The sequence below is a fragment of the Macrosteles quadrilineatus genome, unplaced genomic scaffold, assembly GCF_028750875.1.
Source record: "Macrosteles quadrilineatus isolate MER2022 unplaced genomic scaffold, UCM_ALF_1.0 Scaffold_5__1_contigs__length_97177068, whole genome shotgun sequence".
Classification (NCBI taxonomy): Eukaryota; Metazoa; Arthropoda; class Insecta; order Hemiptera; family Cicadellidae; genus Macrosteles; species Macrosteles quadrilineatus.
Genome location: NW_026542598.1, coordinates 12,314,548 through 12,339,012, shown reverse-complemented (window position 1 = coordinate 12,339,012; position 24,465 = coordinate 12,314,548). Strand labels below are relative to the sequence as shown.

Below are 24,465 nucleotides of genomic sequence, written 5' to 3'. Positions count from 1 at the left end.
AAAATAGTATTTAACGTCATGGCGAGGGGTAGAAAACCAATCTGTTACATGCATTACGGCTGAAAGAAGACAATATAGATGAAATATTATTTGATGGTAAACTGGTTTTGTCTACAAAAGTTGCCATATCACATTTGTGGGATAATATTTTTTGGTAAAAACGAAAACAAGTTTTGTGGATATTATAAAATGTATCAAACCGGTTATAATTAGTGCCCTTGGTACAGCATAGGATAGTTTTTACCTTTCTATAAGAAATTGACTAGTTATGCATAGTAATATATGTAATATATATGTATCGGCATATTGTTAATCAACAGTTTGCAATTTTAAAACACATGAAATAAAAGTGTCTATGACCTGACCAAAAATTGTATCTTTTAAAGGTTTTTTACTCGGTAATTGAAAGCAAAAAGTTTTTTTACTGATGAAATTTGCCTTCTACTGATGTTTTTATTTCACTGACCAAATGGAATTACAAAGAAATGCAATATCTTGGAATTAAAATTGACCATCAAAAAGAAAATTGCCAAGATCCGTTTATTGTAATTTACTTGAGGTCCATGTAGTATTCCAAGAGTAACAGTTTCTACCAAACCTTTCCTGCTTGACCACTTTGTTGTCGATGTTGCAACATCATTGTATATACAATTTGCAGCTTATTTTCTCATGTGTTTTAGTCGTAAGCTGTGTGAAGATGTAAGCTTAGTCCTGCGCTTATCTATTATTATTTGTTGTCACATTCGTTCGTTCATTATTTCATCGCTGCCTACAGTGAGTTTGAATGTATATTTGAAACAATAGTAATTTTTCAATTTCCTGAACATTTTGTCCAATGCATGAAAAAGTGTGGTTTTTTTTCTTTGGTTGGATTGACTCATAAATTAGGTCAAGCAAAAGTTTTGAAACTATCATTGTATATGTTCCAATTTGTGGTTTTCCAATTTTTTATTTAAAAATGGTAAGAACTTATAAGGTCTACAAATTATAATGTAGTTTTTGTTAAAAACAGATAGAATACAACTTATTTTCAGAGATGATCTCACGATTATACTTTGGTCAAAATGATCAGGAATATGTAATTTTCAGCTGTGATTTCAACTAAAGTAAATTTGATCTGGAACTAAAATTCTATTAGTGAAAACATTTATTACTTTTTAAATGTGTCCTTAAGCTTAAATACATTTTTGTCTGTATAGTAATACATATTCACAAGTAATTTATAAAATACGAAGAATTTCAAGTATGGCAAAACAGATTTACCCGCTACATAATTTTTATTTGTGATGGTAATTGAGTTTACAAACAAATTTATTCTATTCTAGTTTTACAGTAAATTTCTTGAAAGTTAAGTATATTTATAACCTAGATGCTTTCTAAATATAATTTGATGATAGAATAGAATCAAGAACAGGGTTTCGACCCTAACAAAATTACCAAAAGCATCAGTGTTTAATACACCGAAGAAGGACAGAAGTAAATTATGTTAAAACCAAAAAATTATATATGTTGAAATCACAGATCATTTTTGTTATGACAAGCACCAAGCACTTGCATGCAAGGTTATGATGCACCAATTCACACTTTTTTCAAATAAAACCCCTGCAACTTGGACCTAAATGATTATATATTTTGTAATCAAATATAGTAAACTGGGAAATATATTTTAAATTATGAACAGGAAAGTCTATTTTCATAATGTTGTTAAGTATTATATGAGTGGATACATTTTGACTGGCAACATAAAATTATTTTAAATAGATAAACACTTATCAGAATCGACTAAAGTCAGGATAGGATTTTACGGGGTTTTTGTTGAATACTGGTAGGTCTGACTCTGGGGCTCATTGGACAAAGGAATTTAACATTTTACTGCTTGCTAATTTAAGAAACCTATTACCTAGATTCTAGGGGTTTAATGAATGTTAAAAACTGTGAAATAAACATTTAAATACAATTCTTATAATATATTGGACATAGCCTTTGTGAAAATGTTTGTGGGGTTATTCAAATGATTGAAAATATATTACGACTATTTTTCAAATTTCTCGGTAGTTTTGGTTTTGACACACTACTTGAATAAATAAAATTAAATATTTGTTTAGAAGTAGAGAGTCATACCACAAACTGCTGTAAAAGAAGAGCATTTAACTGACTGATATAAAATCAACTTCGTACTGTATTGTTGTAGTAGTGTATTGCATTTGTTGATAATCCTAACAATCCTTTGTGAAACCCACAAACCAATCCTGCACAAAACCACCCAAACGATTAGAGATAAAACAGTGATAAAATATCGATTCACCAATCAAAACCACATGATATTTCTGAATCACAAACATATTACTAGAACTAAATAGTTTTAAGATACTTGCCTCTAATAGCAGTTTATTAAGTTTGATGTCATTATTAAATTAAATCCAACATGCACGAGTAAAATCAAACCCTCTAATGGAATATATATACAGGGTACACATCACAAGAGTTGTCTATCTTTCTTTTGATCAGCTTATCACAGAAATACACTGGTATGTTACCTAGGCATTACAGTAATACGTTGCCAACTAGTCCACTATGTGCTGAATTCACAAATACTATACAAAATAAGGTAGTAGGTGCTTTCAGTTTAATTAAAGCTTAGTCCTCACAACAACATATGCTTATTGCACTGATGAGGCAATAGGTGAAGATATAACTCACTCAAGATCATCAACACGCATGTGTGAAAGTGTGATATAAGCAAGCTTTTGTAAAGAAGACAGGGATTTCACTTCTCATCAACTCTTGTAAATTCACTTTGAATTTGAACTGAGATATGTTTGAAATAACTCTTGGAGCTTCATGAATAAGTCATGGATAATACTGATATTTGAGGTAAACTGGCAGAAATGCTGTAACAAATCTAATACAGTAGACTCCCTCTTATCCGGACTCCTCGGGACCGAGGCCAGTCCGGATAACGGGGCTTTCGGTTAAACCGACGTCCCCAAAATCTCATTAAAACGGACCGTTTAAATGCATACTCTATACAGTATTTGACTTAAAATTAGGAGAGCATTGTATTTAGACACGTAATCACTGGTCTCAAATCTTTCCCACGAGAACTGTCGTTTCAGTACCTCCCACTTCTTGCCGATCTAGTCCGGTTAAACCTATGTGCTGATAAAAATTATCCGGATAAAGAGATGCCACTTCTAACGAGTATGGTCTGGTTAAACCAATGTCCGGTTAAAAGGTGTTCGGAAAAGAGGGAGTCTACTGTATAAACCGAAAAACATTTTTTTAGATTGTGTTGTTTTTTGTAAGTTAGGTGCAAAAAGCAATCTAATATATAAAAGGAGGTCAAATAGGAGTTTTACAAATTAACACACAGAAGAACAGCCAGGATTATTTTTCTAATTGAAAGATAAAAGTAGACAAGAGCCTTTAAGATTAGTTTTGACAGGATGTACAAACCGTATTAAAAAGATAAAAATATCACTTTTAACCAGGATAATATGCAAATCTTAACCATGTGGTAATAGCCAAAATTAAATAACTTAGATGGTACTAACTACTTTCTATTTTTCAGCAGGATGAGTTTCCCGAGGAATCTCAGGATGAAAGCGACGATGACATTGGGATGAACTGCAATGACCAGATTGGCAAAGCGTTCAAGATGGAAGTATTGGACTTCTAGCATAAGAAAGGCAAGCCATCCAGGCTTGCCTATTTGTGAGGTATTACAGGACAATTCTTAAGTACAGATAGAAAACCAAGGTCAACTGAATGGTTTTCTATACCAGCAATAAAGAAATATAACTCATATTACCACCAAATGGTGAAAGTGTCAATTGGGGTTAATTAATTAAACTAAAATAGAGGCAGAAACACAAACACATAGTATTTGAGTGTAACAGACAATACACAGTTTACTACTGACATTATTAATGTTGATTAAAAATTGATGTCATCAGAAAACATGACACATGGAAAATGCTGCCTCTTAAAATCTTAAAACATTGGTTGATGGGTAACATCAATGAGACATTTGTTGTAACTCGATGAATAGAAATGGATGTGATTCATCAAAGAAAAAGTAGAACAGTTAACATAAAAACAGGAATTGAGTTGGTAACATTCACAAGATAATGTTTATTAATGTCCTTTGAACAGATCAACCTCTTGAATCCCAAGCACTTTTTGTGAAGAGAGGACTTAATACCCAAGACTGTAGACCTTTCAATATACAATGCACAATTTTAATTTTAAGAGGTAAATTTAATGTTTGCAGAAAGAGTTTCAAGGTTAAAAAAATAAAAGCACAACATTTACAGAGATCTTGTTGAAATTGAAACATTGGGTGCCTCAACAATTAGGGGTGTATATGATCAGTTTGATATGATGGTCAATACAAGTTTATTCTATCAACAATCAACATCTTCATTATCAACTTTCTATCTCTTTTGGCAATCTAAGATTTTTCTGAAAAGCTCAGAAATCTCTCAAAAGAAATTTTTTGTTTACTTTTATTATTTCTTTCCAGAATGCAATAATTCTGTGGTAATCAAAGTCAAAGTAGATTTTAATTACTGGTACATTCAGTTGAGAATTTCCCACTCTTGATATTTATGTTATAAGAATAAGACGGTTTTAAGATTAGGTATATCACCATATTGTCAATTGTCATATGAGTTAATAGTATTGATTTGATTCACAAAACATATTTTATAACTAGCAAATGAAAAGTTGTCAAATTTCAAAGTTTGAAATCCAATGATTCAAGTAAAAATGTCCAACAATAAATATTTATTTACTTTTTTTGATGAACTTAACATTCAAACAAACCAAAACAGTAATTATTTGTTTTATTTTATTCTTTCAGGAGTAAAACATGTTCTAATAAGATACGTAACTACCTACATCTTCCCTTTTGATTGAGGCCAATTTTTGTAAGTTGCTGAGAACAAAATTATTCTTTAATACCTAGGGAAAACACACAATAACCCATTTTTCATCCACATTAGCTGTTAATAGCTAACACAGAAACAGTATTGTTCACCAAAATTAGTTTCAATGAAAAATAATTAATCAAATTTCAAATTTGAAACAAATCGCTTTGTAACGCAATGTGAGTAAATTATTGAATCAGTTTTGAATGTTTAAGTGACTAGAATCATGAAGAAAAAATTTGATGTTAGTATAAACAAAATTTACACGATGAACTAATTCAAGAATAGGAAATTATTTTTTATTGAATGAAGTATATATACTAATATATTATATTTTTAGAATAAGCAAAGATATTACACACAACATATCAGTTTAATTATCTAAGTGAGAAATATTTTCAAAACTAAACTGTAGGAACTAATGCTTTACAATCCGTCAGCTCAGCAATACTTTTTGTCAATATTATTTTGTAAAGGGTGTTTTTTTTTTTTTAGAAGTATACCACTTTTAAATTATATAATACACATTAAAATTATGCCAACTACCATGATAATGTATTTGTTTCATTGGTACTTGTATGACTTTAAGTTATAAAAAATAAATTTGGGCATGGGTGATGCAGCTGGCTAACATTACGGATTATGTCTGACATCATATTTGAACAAATATGAGCCAATGAGCCCATCAATCAGCCACACCAAACAGCGACTTTTAATGGATGCATGGCTTTTCAACAAAATGGTCTTAAACTCCCTTCACTCCAAATCCAAGCAGTTTTGTGGGGAAACGTAAAGCAACTATTCTATACCAATGAACCACACATATTGAACGATTTGGAAGCAAGCATTTATCATAACTGCCGGTAAATTGTTTCAGCTCCAGAGTAAAGTGATCGAAAACTTGAATTGCAGATTTCGCTTCTTTTAAGCCAGCCGCAGCACCCATATCCTTGAATTTATTTTAAAGCACTTGATGGCATAAAAGTACCAATGTATTAAATTCATTACTTGGTAGTTAAAGTAATTAACTTTATGTGTTTTATATTATTTAAAAGTTGTGTTATAAAAACTGCAGTATTTTATGTGATTTAATTGACAATTGATCGATCACCAAAATCTTAAAAACAGTGAAGGATAATAACGGGCGATTCTCAATGAATTGCCTGGTTTTAACGCTTCATAACTTTTATACTATTAAACTTACCGCTATAAAACACACATCAAATGAAAAACAACTCAGTCTTCCAAAGACAATTTATTTGACAAAATCGATCCAGTAGAACTGTAGGTTTAATTGTACAAAGTTAAAAAGTAATCTCCAACATTTTTCACCACTAAAAATTTGAGGTTGCTTGATGTTTTTGGAAATAACTTTTAAATGGTGAGGAAATCGACCAAAGTGGAAGGAAATATTCCGAAAGAGAATTAAATTTTCTACAAGTTACAATTATCAATTTCTTGAAAATACTCATTAAAGGCAGCCAAAAATTGCCTCAAAATAAAAATTTTTGAAAATTTCCGTTTTCAATGTAGACAATAGACATAAAAAACCGGGATTTTCATTCTGGCAATTTTTGGCTGCCTTTACTGAGTATTTTCAAGAAATGCATAAAGTAAATTGTAGGAAATTTTATTCAATTCTCTTTTGGAATATTTCCTTCCACTTTGGTCAATTTCCTCACCATTTAAAAGTAATTTCCAAAAACATCAAGCAGCTTCAAATTTTTAGTGGTGAAAAATGTTGGAGAAAACTTTTTAACTTTGAACAATTAAATCTACAGTTCTACTGGATCGATTTTGTTAAATAATGTGTCTTTGGAAGACAGAAACTCTTTGAGTTGCTTATTCAGTTGATGTGTGTTTTATAGCGGTAAGTTTAATAGTATAAAAGTTATAAAGTGTTAAAACCAGGCTATTCATTTTGAATCACTCAGTATTAAATTTATGGTTTCATACTATCAGTTTGGTTGAAAATTGGTGCTTCCAATGGCTTCCAGGACGTACGATATCAGATTTAAACTTTCACCTGTTATTGCAGTCTCCCATAGTCAAAACAAAAATTGTTTTATTTTAACATCACAAAGTATTTTTACCTATGTTAAGAACGGCATTATCATAGGCCTTAGTAATTTTAGCTGTCCACAAGATCAATGTCAAACTGACCCAACACTTTTGCAAAGTGAATGGTATTTTTATAGGATCCTAGCAATAACAATAAAAAGTTGAGTGAATCAAGTGCTGTGAGAATATAGTTGATAACCTCCATGGGAAGAGGCAGTAGAGCAGTACTATTTTAAATAACATTTGAATTTAGAATGTACTCGCAATGTCTTGCACCTCAAATGTTTCAAGCATTTTGAAGTTTAAACAAGTGATCATAATTTCTCGTCATCTAATTAGCGACACGGATGAATGGATTAACGAGATTCTATGTCACTTTTTAATACACCATCGGTACGGTATGACGGTTTTTTACACAGAAAAAGCCTTCCAGGTGTTTTCGGCAAGGTTTATAAGCATTTGGTCCTTAATCAGAAAAAAACCATTATTTCAACTATTTTAGCAATATTTTATATCCTGCCTTGCAAGATTTTTCAAAACTTATTTCAAAGGAAAACTATTGAAGAATCACAAGAAAATTTACTAACCGATTTGTGACATGAGATTAACCTATGATTCTTAAAATATTGTGTAAACTACACTTTACAACTGAAAAATTTGTGTAATAACCAGGCTTCCGACTAAATAAAAATGCATAGACATTTAAAATGGTACTGTATACTGCCTAATCCTGTTTATCCAAGCGAGTTTATGATTAGTGAAATAGTAACAACTAAATAGTCAGCACTAAACACGTGTACATCGTGTATTATACACGTAGCTACCATAGTTATGTACAATACTGTTATATAGACTTACCTATGTACATACTAGAAACTAGCCAATTAACACACTTCTGTAAAAACTGTTGATTTTTGCTTGTTTTGATTACTTTGGATTTCTGGTTCTGATATTTTAATTTTTTTAGTTTTTAAATTTGTCCAATTAATCAAAGATGCAATTTGACTATTTGTAGTTGTGGTGAAGAGGATTTACTTACAACCGCTTAGATATAATTTCCTAACTGGTTAACCCATCATGGAAACCAGATATCATTTCAAGCACTGTGATTAATTTATCTTATTAAATAAAAGCAAACTACAGTTAATTAGGTTGACACAAAAGGTGGATGTAATTTGTGTTGATTGATACAGTACACTATCAGATTGATGTATATAATTTTAGGAACCTTCCCAAAAAGCAATACTTTAATGTGAAGCAGGCATCAAATTTAATTTGTGTTTATGTAATTTCTTATTAGTACTATATTCATGCCACAGCAAAGTTAACTGTTACAGCGAGTCCCTTTACAAAGCTCGTCGTCAGCAACTGTACAAAGGTCAATTTTGTGTCAATAATTTTGAATCCTCATTTACATTATGTTTTATCCATTTATTATAATCTTAAATGATCTATCCATTAATACTTTTAAATCTCATTCTGTAGTCAAACAAAGCAATAAAGTTCCTCATAAAAAAATTAAATACCGACATTAAAGTTGTTTACTAAGCCAACCTAAGTATTTTGTAAAAAGACTATCAAACCTTAACTAAATATCAGAACCAGAAGATTGGTGTGAACATAGCCTAATAGCTAGACTGTAACTTTGGCTTCAAACTCTAGAAAAATGCAAGAGCTTTCAGTAATCCAGACGAATCCCCCAGTGTCTTACTGAAACATATTCTGTTACTATTCAAACTGTTGAATATAAATGTTAGCTAAATGAGTTATGGTTATTTAGGTATTTTAAGCGATTCAACGGTGGATAGATGTAGAAATGAAATTTGTAATTTAAAATTGAAACTATATTTTTATGTTAAACAATTATTTAGTTTTGTTTAGTAACAGTTGTTAATCAAAGCTTTAACTGAAAGTACCGTACATAACTAATTGCTTTTACTGGATGCAGATGTAACTGTTGAGTCCATACATCAAGAAACTGAATTTGTAAACAAATATAGACAAGTCTGTCTTCCAAACATGTAGATTACCGCTTTTTTACATTGACATAAAAACCAAAAAATGGGTAACAATTTTTCAGGTACCTATAGAAACTTGTGACTCGCGGTCGAAAGGACTCGCGGTAACGGTGCGATCGTCAAAATGACCGCAGTAACGGGGTGATCGTCGGTATGACTCGCGGTCACGGCATGATCGTCGGTATGACTCACGGTCACGGCGCGATCGTCGGTATGACTCCGCGGTCACGGGGTGATCGTCGGTATGACTCGCGATCACGGCATGATCGTCGGTATGACTCACGGTCACGGCGCGATCGTCGGTATGACTCCGTGGTCACGGGGTGATCGTCGGTATGACTCGCGGTCACGGCATGATCGTCGGTATGACTCACGGTCACGGGGCGATCGTCGGTATGACTCCGCGGTCACGGGGTGATCGTCGGTATGACTCCGCGGTCACGGGGTGATCGTCGGTATGACTCCGCGGTCACGGGGTGATCGTCGGTATGATTCGCGGTCACGGCATGATCGTCGGTATGACTCACGGTCACGGGGTGATCGTCGGTATGATTCCTCGGTCACGGGGTGATCGTCGGTATGACTCCGCGGTCACGGCGTGATCGTCGGTATGACTCCGCGGTCACGGCGCGATCGCCGGTATGTCTCCGCGGTCACGGCGTGATCGTCGGCATGACTCCGTGGTCACGGCACGATCGTCGTTATGACTCCGTGGTCACGGCGCAATCGTCGAAACGACTTCGTCTCCTGCGTTCGCGGACCTATCGCTCGCAATAGCTGCGTCATCGGCACTCGCGAAGCGGCAAAATCGCCGGCGATCGGAACAAATCCCGTCCCGAAAAATTCCCGAATCAAATGTAATCCCGTCCCGATAATCGGGAATATTTTTTTCCCGAAAAATTCCCGAAATTTCGGGACCCGTCCATCCCTTTTGAAACTTATGTCATTATGTTGATATTTAATTTTTGAAATCTTAAGTCAAACTAATCCTTCTTTTCAATTTTAGTCATAAAAAGTTGCATTTTCGGAAACTATTATCCATTGCTCACAAAGTTTTTATCAAAATGAATATTGTTGGAGAGGATTTTGTCTTACGCTCAAGGAAAGTAACACTTTCTTCTTTCTATAGCCTATTTGTTTTTTTAAGGCAATGTTTTAAAAATTTTTAACAATAAGATTTTTACCAAATAAAATATTACATTATTGACTAAATATGCAGGTATGAAACAAATAAGATATTTTATTAGTAGTATGTTTAAAAAAATATCCTGGTAGAAATTAATAGCTTATTTTTTTGTAGGCCTAAGTAAAAAATCTGTAAGATCTTAAAACCGCTTACAGTTGATATAATTTAAATCATGATACTTACTACAAAATTTCCTTTAAAAACAATAAGTTTTGTCTTCTTGACAGTGGTACCTATCACCTTTTATTACAATTTACAATCTAGGAGGCTATCAAGTTTTTAGGGCCTTACAGAACTAAGCATAAGCAAATCGATTCTCACCAACAATAACAATCTTTATGCGATATACAGTTACATAGTGCCAACAACCACAAGTAAAAAAACACACAATATGATGCTTCTCAAAAAATACTGTTGTATAGGCCTAATTTAAAAGGATAAATAAGACTCGCCGAAAAGCTCGATAAAGATATTCTGAAAGATCCGTCAATAAATCTTCTCCTGTTTTCCTCCCTAAAAACCTACAATTTTTAGCTTTAACGAACATAGTGAGATAAATGGTAAGATTATTGTTAGTTGTATAGATTATGGTTGTGAAAACTATTGTTGAATAAAACTGTATTAGAAAACTTTATTTGTTTATTCTCTATTTTGTATTTTCCTGAAATTGCTTTATCAACCTCTTACTTTTAAATGTATTGCATTTAGTCCGAGAGTCAAAATGTTCAATATCCTAAATCTAGTACCATAATTGCACTAAATCAAATTTTGTTCTTTCTTATAATGATAACAGTTCATGAATTGACTTTATCATAGTGTATAAAACGGTCTACTCTTGGTACCTACTGTAATTAAAACACTCTAAAAATCAAAACTTTTGATACGGTAATTAAAAAAATAAAAGCTCAGTCTGTAGAGAATCTCTTAGTATTTCAAAGTTTACCATGTGTACACTCGGTAATTTAAAGTCCAATCTGGGGTCAGGCCAATTTGAAACTCGCAGTAATTCAAAGTTTCGTCGACAAAACACTCTACCCTCCATAATTCGAAGGGGGGATTCCTACATGCCATAACAAGAGCCAAAAGCAAACAAAAATAATAGATCTTTTTATAACTAACTAAAAAATATACTGTTGGTTGTGGTAAAGTAACTAAAATTAGCTGCTTAATATTGTAACGTTCTGTACCTTACACAGTACAGTATAAAATGAACTCGTAATTTGAATAGTTTAGTTTTCTCCCGATAAATAAAACCTCTTGATAATTCAAAGTTATTGGCTTGGCCCACCAATTATGAATCATCAGGAGTCTACCGAATCACAGCCTGTAAGTCTAATCACATTGTGTTTACTGGGATTAATGCAACTTACAAAAAAGGACAGTTTAGGTTTTAGAAACAAAGCATTAAATTCGCTGTGTTTGTAAATGCCATTTGCAAAAATAGGAACTACTCCACTTAACTTAACAAAACAATGAAAATTATGACGAGTAGCAGCTACTGTTATCATGATTTAAACCTAGGTCTTAAAAGCTAACTGTTTACTAGGTCTTCTGCTTAATAGGTTAAATTATTTTCAACACTAATTTTCAGGTTTCAGGAAAAAAATGCAAACGTACCTAAGTACAAAATCAAACTTTATTTTAAAATATTTACAAGTCTGATTCCAGAACATAGTTGAAAATACTTAGATTAGGCCTGTAGGCCTAAACATTAATCTGACCAAAACAGTTTTAAAGAATTGATATCGGATTGCCTCAATTTGTACAAGAACAAAGTTATAAAAAGTAGGTTTTTTTTAATGTCTTGACACACAAGAAACGACTTAACCTATAAACAACAAAAATCTTAATGTTACATGGAAAGGAGGGTGAAATCATACCGGAGCATTGGTGGTGTTAACGTTATAAAAAGTAGGTTTTTTTTAAATGTCTTGACACACAAGAAACGACTTAACCTATAAACAACAAAAATCTTAATGTTACATGGAAAGGAGGGTGAAATGATACCGGAGCATTGGTGGTGTTAACGTCTGCCTCTTCCTCTACCTCGTCCTCCTCTGCCGCCCCTACCTCCACGACCACGACCTCTACCTCTCATTGCACCTGCAACAACAAACATCCATCATTACCAATGATGCATATATTAAATAACATATTTTATCAAACAAAATAAGGCAATTTCCATACAGAATGTGAACCGGGGGAGCAAGCTGGTCTAGTGGTTGAAACTCATGACTTCAATCCTTGAGGTCCCGGGTTCAAATCCCGCCAAATCACCAAATGGATTTTTTCTAAGTGATATTGTCGCCACCTCTAGGTCTAGCCTAAAGTAATATGAAAATGAAAAAAAAAACAATCCTGGGCTCGTGCCTAGCGTCTTGTTACAAAAAAAGAAGAAAAACTGTAATTGTGATAAATTTTTAAAAGTACGAGTACTTGGGGGATGGAAGATTTTAGACAAAGTCAAGATGCATGGAGTTAAAAATAAAGAAGGGTAAGGGGGGGGGGGGTAAAGAAGGGGTATGTAAATGTTGATGAATAAGACGTTCATGAGCTCGGGTTTATCGTAGATCGAGCCCAGAATCCGGAAATAACTGGTATTTGCACTGCAGCTTAAAAGATGGAGTTCACAAGCTTGAGACTTCATAAGCCGTGGATCAAGGTTAGACTCCACACAATTAGTGCAGGGATAAAAACTGGTTTTAAAAGTTGGCCTCACGAGTCCAATTACAGATGGTCCCGACTTTCAAGGATTAACTTGGTGGGTTCACGAGTCAAGTCCGAGCCCAAAAGAACAATGGTGTTTGAGCTTCAACTCAGACCTCGTAGGAGGCAGGTTTATGGTGACATCATGCCGGGATTATCTCATTAGTTCCTTTACTTTTATTATCTTTTAAAAACTAATGCTATACTATGGTTCCTCATAAAACTCTGAACAGAACAATTCAATTACCCACGGCATATTAAAAAAATATGTAAAAATGGTTTTAGTGCTTTAAACGTAAAAAATGCAACTAACTACTTGAAACGGCAAATAAATTATTATGCACGTAACAAAGTAGAATTGTTACAGAAATACTTTAACTGAAAAAACTCTTTTATAGCCTATCAACACTGTTACAATAATAGTTTTACTGCCATGGGAAACATCATTAGCGAACCTTCAGTCGTTAAATATGTGTCAACAAATTTTAATCCTGACGACTTTGACGTGAAGTAATCATATTAATCCTAGTACACACCTGATGATGACCTCCTAGGAGGTCAAAACTAGTTGTGGAATACAATTATTGGATTGCCAGAATCAGGTAGGTATTCAAACCATTATTATTATTACACTTTGTTATTATATTCCTTGCTCTGTTAACCCTTTCAGTGCTAGGCCAATAATTCATATTTTGTAAGACTTTTTTGTTTGCCTTTTAATTCCATTACCTGTTGTTGAATTTTTACTGTCATGTTGTCACTATTTTATTAATTAGGCTAATTTTGAATAATAACACAATAAGAAAATATATAAGAAAGATAAATCCCGCTATTTGTAGTAAACATTAAATAAAACTTTGTTTTTGTTGTAATTTTCCTGGTTTTCCTATAAATTTTTATGTTCTGATAGCATTATTTGAAACCAAAATCTCATAAAATCAAAAGACATATAGTTTACAATGTAACATTGAATTTAACCTTGATTTAGTTGGACGAGGTTATCGTAATATAGCCATTTTAGGGAAACTAATGTTTTGCAGCTAAGTCTCAGGAACACATTTATGATCACTGTTGTGTTTAAACTAAAAGATTGCATCTAAATAGTTCGTGACTAACTGGTGCTGCTACCTAGTAACGCATTGAACAACCATCTGCAGCGCCATCTGTTTGCAATCGGGGGCGACAGCTTAAATACTGGGTTTTGACTCCCCAGTCTTCAAGCACAGATAGCCGAGAAGGCTAGGGCGTGTGTCACTTGGCCAGTGGCATTCGTCTGCTCGGGTTCGAATCCCGTCCTGTGTGGCAAATAATTGGTGACCTGTGTGTTTGTAGCGATATACTACAACCACTGGGGCATAGTGAGGTGTTCATAATCCTTGGTTAAGACATACACCTCGAAATCATCGGATTGGGCGAATCTTTTAGCTAAGTGGTTGATAGTGTATCCTATGAACATGCAGGTCACCAATGGCCGTTTTGCTATTTTTTGTTAAAATAACCTTCCTCTCTATATCCCTTAGAGATTTTTTAAAACAACGATATATCGTTTCATAGCACTGAAAGGGTTAAGTGGGTTATTAAATAAAAGGTGGATTGGATAGCGTTCAACAATTTGGTTTAAGGCCCTAATTAATTATTCCAATTATTTTTTCCCCTTATTGCAAAGTAAAGCTTTTTTTAAATTTTATGCAATTATAAAGAACAATTTACAAAGACTACACATCAAATATATGTAAGTCAGTTATGTACCTAAAATCTGGCATTAACACCTAAAAAACATCTGTTTCACTAGGTTACCTCAGAAAAATGTCACCGGTGTAGACAAGAAAAACAAACAAGAGAAGGGAAACCCTCTATTCACTTAACTGGTAACTCCCTTACCTCTAGATTGGTCCTTCTTCTTTGCCCTGGCCTTGGGAGTGTCATCGACTAGAAGTGTCTCCAGTGGTAGAGCATCGGGTAGAATGTAGTAGCGGATATTGTTTCCACGAATACTCAATGAATCACACTGCACTGTTGGTCTGTTTTTCACTGTTAACTTTACAGTCTTCAGATGAGTGTTCATGGCTACATCCACTCCTGAAAAAGTTACCAAATGTTAGCTTTACAAAATACTAATTTTATATTCCTAAAACTAAGTTATAGAAGAAATTTTCCCTAAGATAGAGGACTCGCTTCTTTTTAAATTTACCAGTTAATAGATCATGATTTGCAATGTATGATACCATTGTTATTAAATTGGCTTTATCAGAAAAATAAAACAGAGATTTTCAAACTTTCAGGGGAATTAAGCTAAGTAACTTAACATTAGTTAAAAAAAGTTATAAAAGGGTCATAAACTTAAGTATTGAATTGAAAGGAAGTAAGTTATTGTCGGGACCACGTAAGTTTGCAGTTGGTGGCAGCCAATCACAAGACAAGGCAAGTGTGACGTTGCCACATCGCCCATTGACAACACTAATTAAAATATACTAAGCAATGTATTAAAATCAGCTGGTATTAACAGATTTGGCAACACCACACGGTTCTCATTGGTTCATTCAAAACCATATGGTAAATAGGCTCCTCCCTCAACTGCAAACTTACGTGGTCCCGACAATAATTTAGTTCAGTTGTAATTTCTGGGTCTGCATTTTTCTACCCTAACCTTCTACATGAAGGAGGTTATTAAAATACTTTGTCAGTATAGTTTTTGTCATCCTCCCTGTTTCTAGATCCTAATTGGTTTACCCTATTAGTTACAGTTAAGCCTAGCTCTAAACTGCATCTGGGCCCTGTTGTATGATAGGATAGCTTAGCTATTCCAGGTTTAAAGCCAAAACTCAAACCCTCTTCTTGAAATGCTTGTAATGACCAAGGTAACACATAACTAATGACAATCCTTAAGTTATCCAAATCTGTCGCATTTACAACAAATATTAAACAAAAAACTTGGTAAAATTTTTAACAATCCGTGACTACTATAATTTTGATAATCATATGCGTATACCCTACAATAATTTATTAGGCCAATTTATCTTGCCATTTATAGGCCCATGGCTAGGATTTATTGGGCCTATGACAATACATCTAACTAGTACCTAGGTATAGAGTTACAGGTGGGGTATGCTATAAATCAAAGTTTTACGTTGGGTTAACTTTATACTAGTACCTAATACTAGCAAATTATACCTGTAATGGTGCCAAAGACTTGTGTTCCGTTCTTCAACTCTATCGTGACAGTTTCATGGCTCAGTTTCATTAAAAATCTGCAATAATAAATGGTTATGGTTAAACAAAAATTTGGACTAGACATAGGGTCAATCAAAAAACTTTACTAAAGAATTAAATGTTACAGGGACATGTACCCTTTAACGAATTTCTCATATAGGGAATAGCTATTACCATAACGTAGGTCTCATGGTAAGACCTAGACACGGGATCCATTTACTTTTTCGTTTAGAGGTCCCCAGAGGTCAAAAACACCCTCCGTTAAAAATATACATGGAGCAAAAATGATCCGATTTTGATGAAATTTGGTACAAACGTGTAAACGTACGTTTATTCAAATGACTTCGCAAACCAGCATGATTGGACTATGGGAACGGGGGTTTATGGGGGGCTTAAGCCTGGTTTAAACGGGTAGAGTTGTGGAGTAGGCTAACTCTAGTTTTAGCTAGTATAGTAGATAGTAGGAGGCATAGTAGCTCTACTCTACTTCCCCCACTACTGCCCAAATTTTCACTTTCCTCCACACCATACCCGTGTAAACGTGATTAAGTCAGTAGTAGAATAGAGTTTCCAGTAGGGTGAAGCTGTCTTGAGTTGTATTTGAGACTTGTATCATTTACTTTCGTGTCTTCAGGCGTGTTCTGTGTGAATATTATTGTATTTGTATTTTCTTCCCAACAACGCTCATTTTGAGGAATTTAAAAACCTATCATCAACACAAACAGTGAGGCAAACTGTCATCAACACTCTACTGGGTGTGAACAGCCGGCTTCTGTAAATCTGTAGAGTGAACAAGATAGTGGCTCTACTAGAAACTCTAATCTACCCACAACTCTACCCGTGTAAACCTGGCTTTAATGGGGTAGAAATTGGTTTTTCCCATTTTTGACACTGAAAACACAAAATTTCACAATTTCTTTCCAAACCATTTTGTAGAGCTTAAAAAAATGAAATAGCTTTTGACGTCTGTATTTTTGGTTTTTACTTGATAATGTACTAGTCCCATCCCAGTCCACTCCATTTCCACTAGCGTGCTATCTAGCACTAGCAGTGCAGAGTGTGGGAACTGTCTGTGGCAATTACATTAATGTACTGTATCTGCAATCCTAAAATGCTATGGGAAGGATAGGGAAACAGGTCCAAGACGTAGGGAGTTGTGAAGGAAGTAGTAAAGGCAAGCAGTGTGGAGTGTGGGGGGTACAGTTTCTTAACTGGGCTATGCCAATATCCATTGAAACTATCGAATTGAAAATATTGATTAATAATCAATATTTTTAAATATATCTATTATTACTTAAATTAAACTATCATAACCTAACCTAACCAACCAAACTTGCTGATAGTGAAAAAATTGCATGAAGGTTTACTTATCGAATCAATAGCTTCAATCGATATTGGCATAGCCCAGTTAAGAAACTGTACCCGAGTGTGGAAATGGAATAACGTATCTGCAATACTAAGACTGTTTCCAGAGTAAACTAATGATTTTCCCCGAGCAAAGCTTGGTCCCCAGGTACTTATATAAATTTGCCGTTTCTAGGTTAGGTAGGGGAGGGGGGAAACGATACGATACTTTTTTCGATATTTTTGGCGATACGATCCGCGAGCCTACTTAACACCAAGTAGGCCTAGCAGGTAATCAAACAATAGGCCTAACCATTTAACTTACACATTTTCAGGCAAGTTTGTAGGCTACATAGGATAAGAGCGTTTTTCATGTACAAATACGAAAATGCCTCACTTAAAAATTGTTCTTATTGTGATGAGGCTAGGCTAGGATGCAGCCTGCCCTGCAAGCCTCATAATAGTCATAATCAATTGTGGGTGGCTGATGCCGGTAGGCACAACACAAATTTGATTGGCCTGTCGGTAGTAGCCTACTTCGTAATCCTCCAAAATATCCTGAAAATAATTTATAAAGTTAATACTTACTTGACTAATTTCATGACGCTGGCTTTAAAATATCTATTTTAACTTATTAAGAAAGGCGAAAGACAATCTGAATCTCAATCCTTAATTCCTACCTAACCAAGAAATAATTAACTACGAACAAGGAACGAACGATAAACGGCGAGGAGGAACCGGGAAGGGAACGCGGGAACTCAACTATCGTTGTAAATAATGCAATGGCCAATCAAATGATGCAATTTTACATTTACAAAGAGAACAAGAAGAAGACCTGGAATACTGGAATTGGAGTTTGTCAAGACGAAAAAAGTGGATCGTCAACGAAAGGAGGGAATTGAATTAATTAGTTAGCCATCCATATATTACCATAGATTAAAGAGTAGGTGCTTGCTAGCAGTCATAACATAACGAACGTAACAGCGGGAAGAAAAATCGGTTTCATAATAATTGACATAGAATAAATTATCTTTGTATGATAAAGTTTTTATTATCCTGCCATATAGGCTTTGTGTAAAATATATTTAATTTCATTGGATCAGCTGTCTTAAATTGTGAGATTAGCATTAATTTGTCAGTTCTGATGTTTACTTTGAAATGCAGTGTTGGGGAAGCTACAGTACTTTTAAAAAGTAGCTAGCTGCAACCTCAACCACAGTAGTAGCTATAGCATCATGAGAAACTAACCTTAAAATAATAGAAACTAATAATAATTGTAAGCAAAGCACGACATCTATCTACAGTACACCGGACAGAAGTAACAATAAAATTGGCTTTAGCTGTTCCATAATGATGGGAAATCTACTAAGGAGTGTATGTACTTGAGGAGTATGTTTTATCATTGACTATAGAACATTAGATTATAGAATTAGGAATAAATAATGGAATAGGGATGAATAAAATACAATAGTAATACTATTATTGACAATATTATATACTCTATATAAGATAAACCATTGCCCTATTTTTTGCTGTATTTTGTTCTTTAATCAATCATTCTCTTTTTCATATCCTGTTTGGTTTGGATTGTTTCTATTTACATTCATTTACAAAGAAAGATTCAGCGAAGGTTAAAAATATCTTAAGTTTTGAATGATCTAATATTCAAAGACTAACTAGTGAAAAAAAAACTACTGGTTGATTTCCCCGCTATCTGTCTGTTAGGTCAGGTGATCAGTGATTGGTTTGGCTATTTTTTTATATGTGAACTACAATGCTATTGCTTGATTGCTTCCTCAAACGTCATTTTTGTGACTACTCTGTCTGTCAAGTTTCTGATTGTGTTTGTTTCACTTGTGTTTTACTTTCAGGAAAAAGAAACAGTAAATCATTTGTGAATGGTAACATTTCTCAATAATCGGATCAGTTTAAATTCGTCAGGTGGTGTTGGTTTAGTAGGTTGTGACCGCTGATAAAACAGTTTTTGTTCAACATTTGATCGCTAACTCAGTAACTCACCTTAGGCCCCTATTACTCAAGATAATTTCACTCACCTAAAATTTGTTTAGTTCTATGAGCATTCAATTTAAGCAGAGATTACCTAGGTTTGCAACAGATGTCAGTATCTGTTTCAGTTTGTATGATCAGATTTGAATTATGCAACTTGTTGGGTGAAGATCTAGATTCTAGTGACTGTACTATGGCCTCCAGTCAAGGCAACAACTCAAAATCTAGAACTAGAAGAGATATTCGAGAATATACTGTTGAAACATATCCACATAAAACTGAGACTTCTGTGCCAAAACCTCTAGTTTCTAACTCATTTTCAAACCGGGATAGGAAATCACAAGAACCTGATCAGTCTTCTTCAAAAGAAGATTGTGATCTAGTTAATTTTGTGTCAGGTAATCCATTTGTTGAAATTACCAAAGGTATTCTCCATCTATACAAAGAAAATGAATTAACATCTGTTGATAAGGCAGCTTCAAGTCAAACTGTTTGTATCCTGGCAGTACCAGCATCAATGACCTGTCATGATTTGATTACTTTCTTAGCCGCTTGTCAGGGAGATATAAAGAATATCCGTGTCATACGTGATAGTTCTCCAAATCAATATATGGTTCTCTTAACATTTCGTTCTGAACAATCGTCAATTAACTTTTACATGTCTTATAATGGAATACCATTTAATTCTCTTGAACCAACTTCATGTTGCAACTTGGTGTTTGTGTCTCATGTAGAATCAGTAACTGAAGGAGAAGCTCAAATCCCTCCAATACTCCACACAGAGCTACCAACATGTCCCGTTTGCCTTGAAAGAATGGATGAATCTGTTGATGGGATTTTAACAATTCTTTGTAACCACTCATTTCATGGCAGTTGCCTTTCAAAGTGGGGAGATACAACTTGTCCAGTTTGTCGTTACGTTCAAACACCTGAACTAGTGGCAGATAACCGTTGTTTTGAATGTAACTCTGCTGATTCACTTTGGATTTGCCTTATATGTGGACATGTCGGTTGTGGCAGATATGTACATGGCCATGCATTCAAGCACTATTTAGACACTCAACATTGTTATTCAATGCAGCTGGAGAACAACCGAGTTTGGGATTATGTTGGTGACAATTTTGTCCATCGACTGCTTCAAAATAAAGCTGATGGAAAATTGGTTGAAGGAAATGTTCCAGGTAAAGAAGAAACTACCGAGAAGTTAGATTCAATGCAATTGGAGTTTACTTACACTCTTACTTCACAGCTGGACTCTCAACGACTGTATTTTGAAGACCTAATAGCAAGATTTGAGCAACAGAGTCTTGAGAACACTTCAAAAATCAAAGAAGAACTGGTCAAACAGACTGAAGAAAATAAAAACCTTCAAGAAAAAATCACCCTTTTAAAAAAAGACAAAGTTAATGCTGACAAAAAAATCCAACAACTCACTACAAGATTGAACCAGACTCAAAATGAATTAACAGAAGAACGCCAAATGAGCAAAGCAATGCAGGCCAATCAATCTGCATGGCAAAAGAAGTATTCAGAATTAGAAGATAAATTCAACTGCTTTAAATCAGAAAAGGACAAGGAAATATCAGAACTGAAAGAACAACTTCGTGATATTATGTTTTACTTTGAGGCTGAGAAACAGGTAATGGCAAGTGAGCAAAAAGATGAAATTGCTGAAGGACATATAGTTGTTGGAGAACCTTCAAGTGGAAACAGAGCCAAGCACCGAAGGAAGAAGAGTATGAAATAAGAAAAGGATTTTGCAGATGGATAGGCCTAATAATTTTAAAATGAATGCAGCCAACATACAAGTAAGTTATCAGTAGGCTAAGCTACATTGGCGTAGATAGACTTTTGTCAAGGTGGGGTCCCTTCTTCCTCTTGGAGGGTACCCCCGGGTCCGGGGGAAATTTGAAAAATTAACTGTTCAAATTACAGTTCAAACAATTTATCTAAATTGTTCTAAACACTATTTTTAATAATTTAGATTTAAGTGAAATCTGCAGCCTATTAATAATAGGCTACCTACCTAAGCAATAAAATTGTATGAACATCTTTTTTCTTAACAAATTCAAGTTCCTTTGTTGCACACAACTAATACCAGACGATTGACATTAGGTGTGATGAAGGTCAGATCAAGCGTAGTGAGGGTGAAGGTGTAGTACCGGTAGAAGTAGGCTAAAGGGAGTCTTTAGGCTGTAGACTGTTCGGTACGGTAACTCAAGTGTGTATGGCGCACAAATACCGTACCACTGGCACTCATTATAAACAAATGACGTTTTTGGCCCGAATCCTATACTAATATTGTTTAGACAGTTCCATTTAAACAATGTTAAATAGTGTTTACTTTTCGGACCAAAAACGTCATTTGCTTATGTTTATGATCCATACCGGGTCTTTTCTAGTATTCGTGGTTCGATTCCCATCATTATGGAACGGTTGAAGCCAATTTTATTGTTAGTTCTGTCTGGTTTTCTTTAGATGTCGTGTTTTGTTTACAATTTGTTTCTATTATTTTAGGGTTAGTTTCTCATAATTCGTGTCTCACTGTTTGGTTAATATAGCTAGTGGACGAGTTATTGTTTACTATGATTAGCTAGCTTTATTTGGTTAAACGAGGTTTTAAATTAATGAAATAACAAGAAACAAGTTGTAAACAAAACACGACATCTATAGAAAACCAGAAAGAACTAACGATAAAACTGGCTTCAACTGTTCCATAAAGATGGGAAATTTACTGAGGGAGTATGTTATATCTATGGTATTACCTATCAATTACATATTGTAATAATTGTATTGAACAAGTAATAACATTAAAGTTATTATTAATATGATATTATCGTTTAATTTCGTTAGGCCTCTTTAGTGATAACGAACTAAGGTAACAAATTTAACGTTTTATAACGTGGGTCATTGATTATTATGCAATCTCACTTTCGTCACCGGGAAATATTTTACTTCTCGCTGATTTTGTATTCGTACACTGCTTATGTTGTCTGCAAACATTTTGAAATATTAAACAGACAACCTGGAGCTGGAGTCATGAACTTTGGCTGAGGCTTTTAATATTGTATCATTTTACATTTAAGTTTTGCCCTGATATTGATTGTATTTCGTTAAATACAATATATTGCTACTCTGCTGACTTTGTTAGCTTATATCACAATTAACCAACACTAAAGACATATGTTTAAACACTTGAAATCCATACAAAGATAAAATTAAAAAATGCAATAGGCTATTTTAGCCTGTGATAAAAGTACGTCATTCTTTTAAATTAACCAACTTTTAGTGTATGAGTTAATTTTATCAGTGTATATAGTGTATTTTCGCTGGCCCCAGTTGTAGAAGTGGTATTAAAATCCTGAACTTCAAACTTAAATCTTTCTAGGAATAAACTTATTTTCTCGTAACTCTTCTAAATCTTCCCCCATTACTCCTTACATCCATTTGGAATCCGCCGGTAATTTGGGTTTGTTTGTCAGATTTGCTAGTCTTAATCTAACCTACAGGAATGTATTATGCACCGATCCAATGTCAATAGTGGCTGGCGTTGCTCTATTCTAGGAATTATTTGAAAGCAAAGCAACCATTTGGTCTACAAATTTTTAACTTTCATACAGCATGCCCTTATTTTCTTTCTATGAAAATTGTTTATACAGCTTTCTTTGAATGTTGTTTTTTGCAAATTAAAATCTAATGAGGTATTCTGGCTACTGTATTGCATGACAAATAATGGTGATTTGATATTTTCTGTTGCAGGTTCAGTTGACATAATTTATGCATACATCACTACCACCATTATCTTCTTCTACCTTCAAAATATCATGGATAGAAATTTACCAATAACATGTATAGTGTGCAGAATTTTATTGACTTTTACCAACATGCTTACTTAGTTTGAAAAGTATTTTTATACACTGCTAAGCTTTACATTCCTGTGATTTTACTGAACATTATATACCTAACCAATTAAATAAAATATAACTGTGTAGATTAAAGCATCTGTCATATCATCAGGCTAAATGCTAGCCCTGAAATAAGCTTAGCTATTCATCGTTTGAAATTTGGCTGTGAGCAGTTTTGGTATGATCATATTGTGAATTAACATTTGTAATACATCATTATAAATAATTTATCAATTATTATGTATTTTCATCTCTTACCTTGATCAATCAAATCTCTTAGACTTTAAAAGAAGAGATTACTGTAATCTCCAATACACAATATGTTGAAAAATATTAACCATGCAAATTATTGTTAACTTAATGTCCTAGGTTAAAAAAAGTTGAATACACAGGGATTATCACAAACTTATTAGCCTTATTAGTTATTAGACAAGAAAACCCAATGTTATTACAATACAAACAATGAAATAAAGAGTTTACATCATACTGTCCGGAAAGCAGCCGTTTTTAGTTCTCTCAATCGTTAGCAAAATCATTTTTTCGGGTACAGTAACTTAAAATAGGGAACAGAAAAAACATGTGGTAAACTTTTCAGTTTGCTAACCTCAAAATTTTATCAAAGGTGCATTATGAAATCACTACTAATTAATTACACAATATTTAAGCTATGTTTGTAAACAACCAAAGTGTAAACATTGATGATGACCTTGTATAACCTCAAATTATGTGGTCTAATTTTGTAACAATAAGAAGGTTAATTCCACAGTATGATGAAAATAGTTGTTTGTCACACGGAAGAAAAGTTACCTAGTGTCTTGTTGGTACAAAAAGAGCCACATTCACTTCTAGTGGTGAAAACTTACTATATCTTGCTGCTATAATCCACTTTCTAAGAAATGATGCCATACTAGGAAGAATGTAAGTAGTACACAGTGCAAATTGAGGACCAATATGTAATTTTATTAAATATAAATAATCAAACATCGTCTTAACACCTTAAAAACATTTTATGTTAACATTTTATGTTGTGAAAATAAAAAAATAAGTGATATTGATATTATAGTTTATTTACATAAACTATCAATTATAACATATAA

General features: G+C 33.8%; 3 protein-coding genes across 3 annotated transcripts in view; 2 read left to right on the top strand and 1 right to left on the bottom strand.

The window, feature by feature from the left end:
- LOC128994297 (sodium-dependent neutral amino acid transporter B(0)AT3-like) overlaps positions 1-6,137 on the top strand; it is a 29,607-nt gene extending 23,470 nt beyond the window's left edge. Inside the window, exon 11 of the mRNA XM_054418731.1 lies at positions 3,572-6,137. Coding sequence (XP_054274706.1) covers positions 3,572-3,679 — 108 coding nt within the window. The 3' untranslated portion in view covers positions 3,680-6,137. The remainder of the gene's footprint in view (positions 1-3,571) is intronic.
- A 5,673-nt stretch (positions 6,138-11,810) lies between these two features.
- LOC128994772 (probable small nuclear ribonucleoprotein Sm D1) lies at positions 11,811-18,195 on the bottom strand. The gene is made up of 4 exons (XM_054419537.1): positions 18,045-18,195; positions 16,074-16,150; positions 14,784-14,981; positions 11,811-12,299 (listed from the first exon to the last, which is right to left on the bottom strand). The coding sequence occupies exons 1-4, from the start codon at positions 18,056-18,058 to the stop codon at positions 12,220-12,222; spliced, it is 369 nt and encodes a 122-aa protein (XP_054275512.1). The 5' UTR covers positions 18,059-18,195; the 3' UTR covers positions 11,811-12,219.
- A 1,065-nt stretch (positions 18,196-19,260) lies between these two features.
- Positions 19,261-23,605, top strand: LOC128995429 (BRCA1-associated protein-like). The gene is made up of 2 exons (XM_054420446.1): positions 19,261-21,271; positions 23,223-23,605. Exon 1 carries the CDS (start codon positions 19,573-19,575, stop codon positions 21,208-21,210), a length of 1,638 nt encoding a protein of 545 aa, XP_054276421.1. The 5' UTR covers positions 19,261-19,572; the 3' UTR covers positions 21,211-21,271; positions 23,223-23,605.
- The last annotated feature ends 860 nt before the right edge of the window (positions 23,606-24,465 follow it).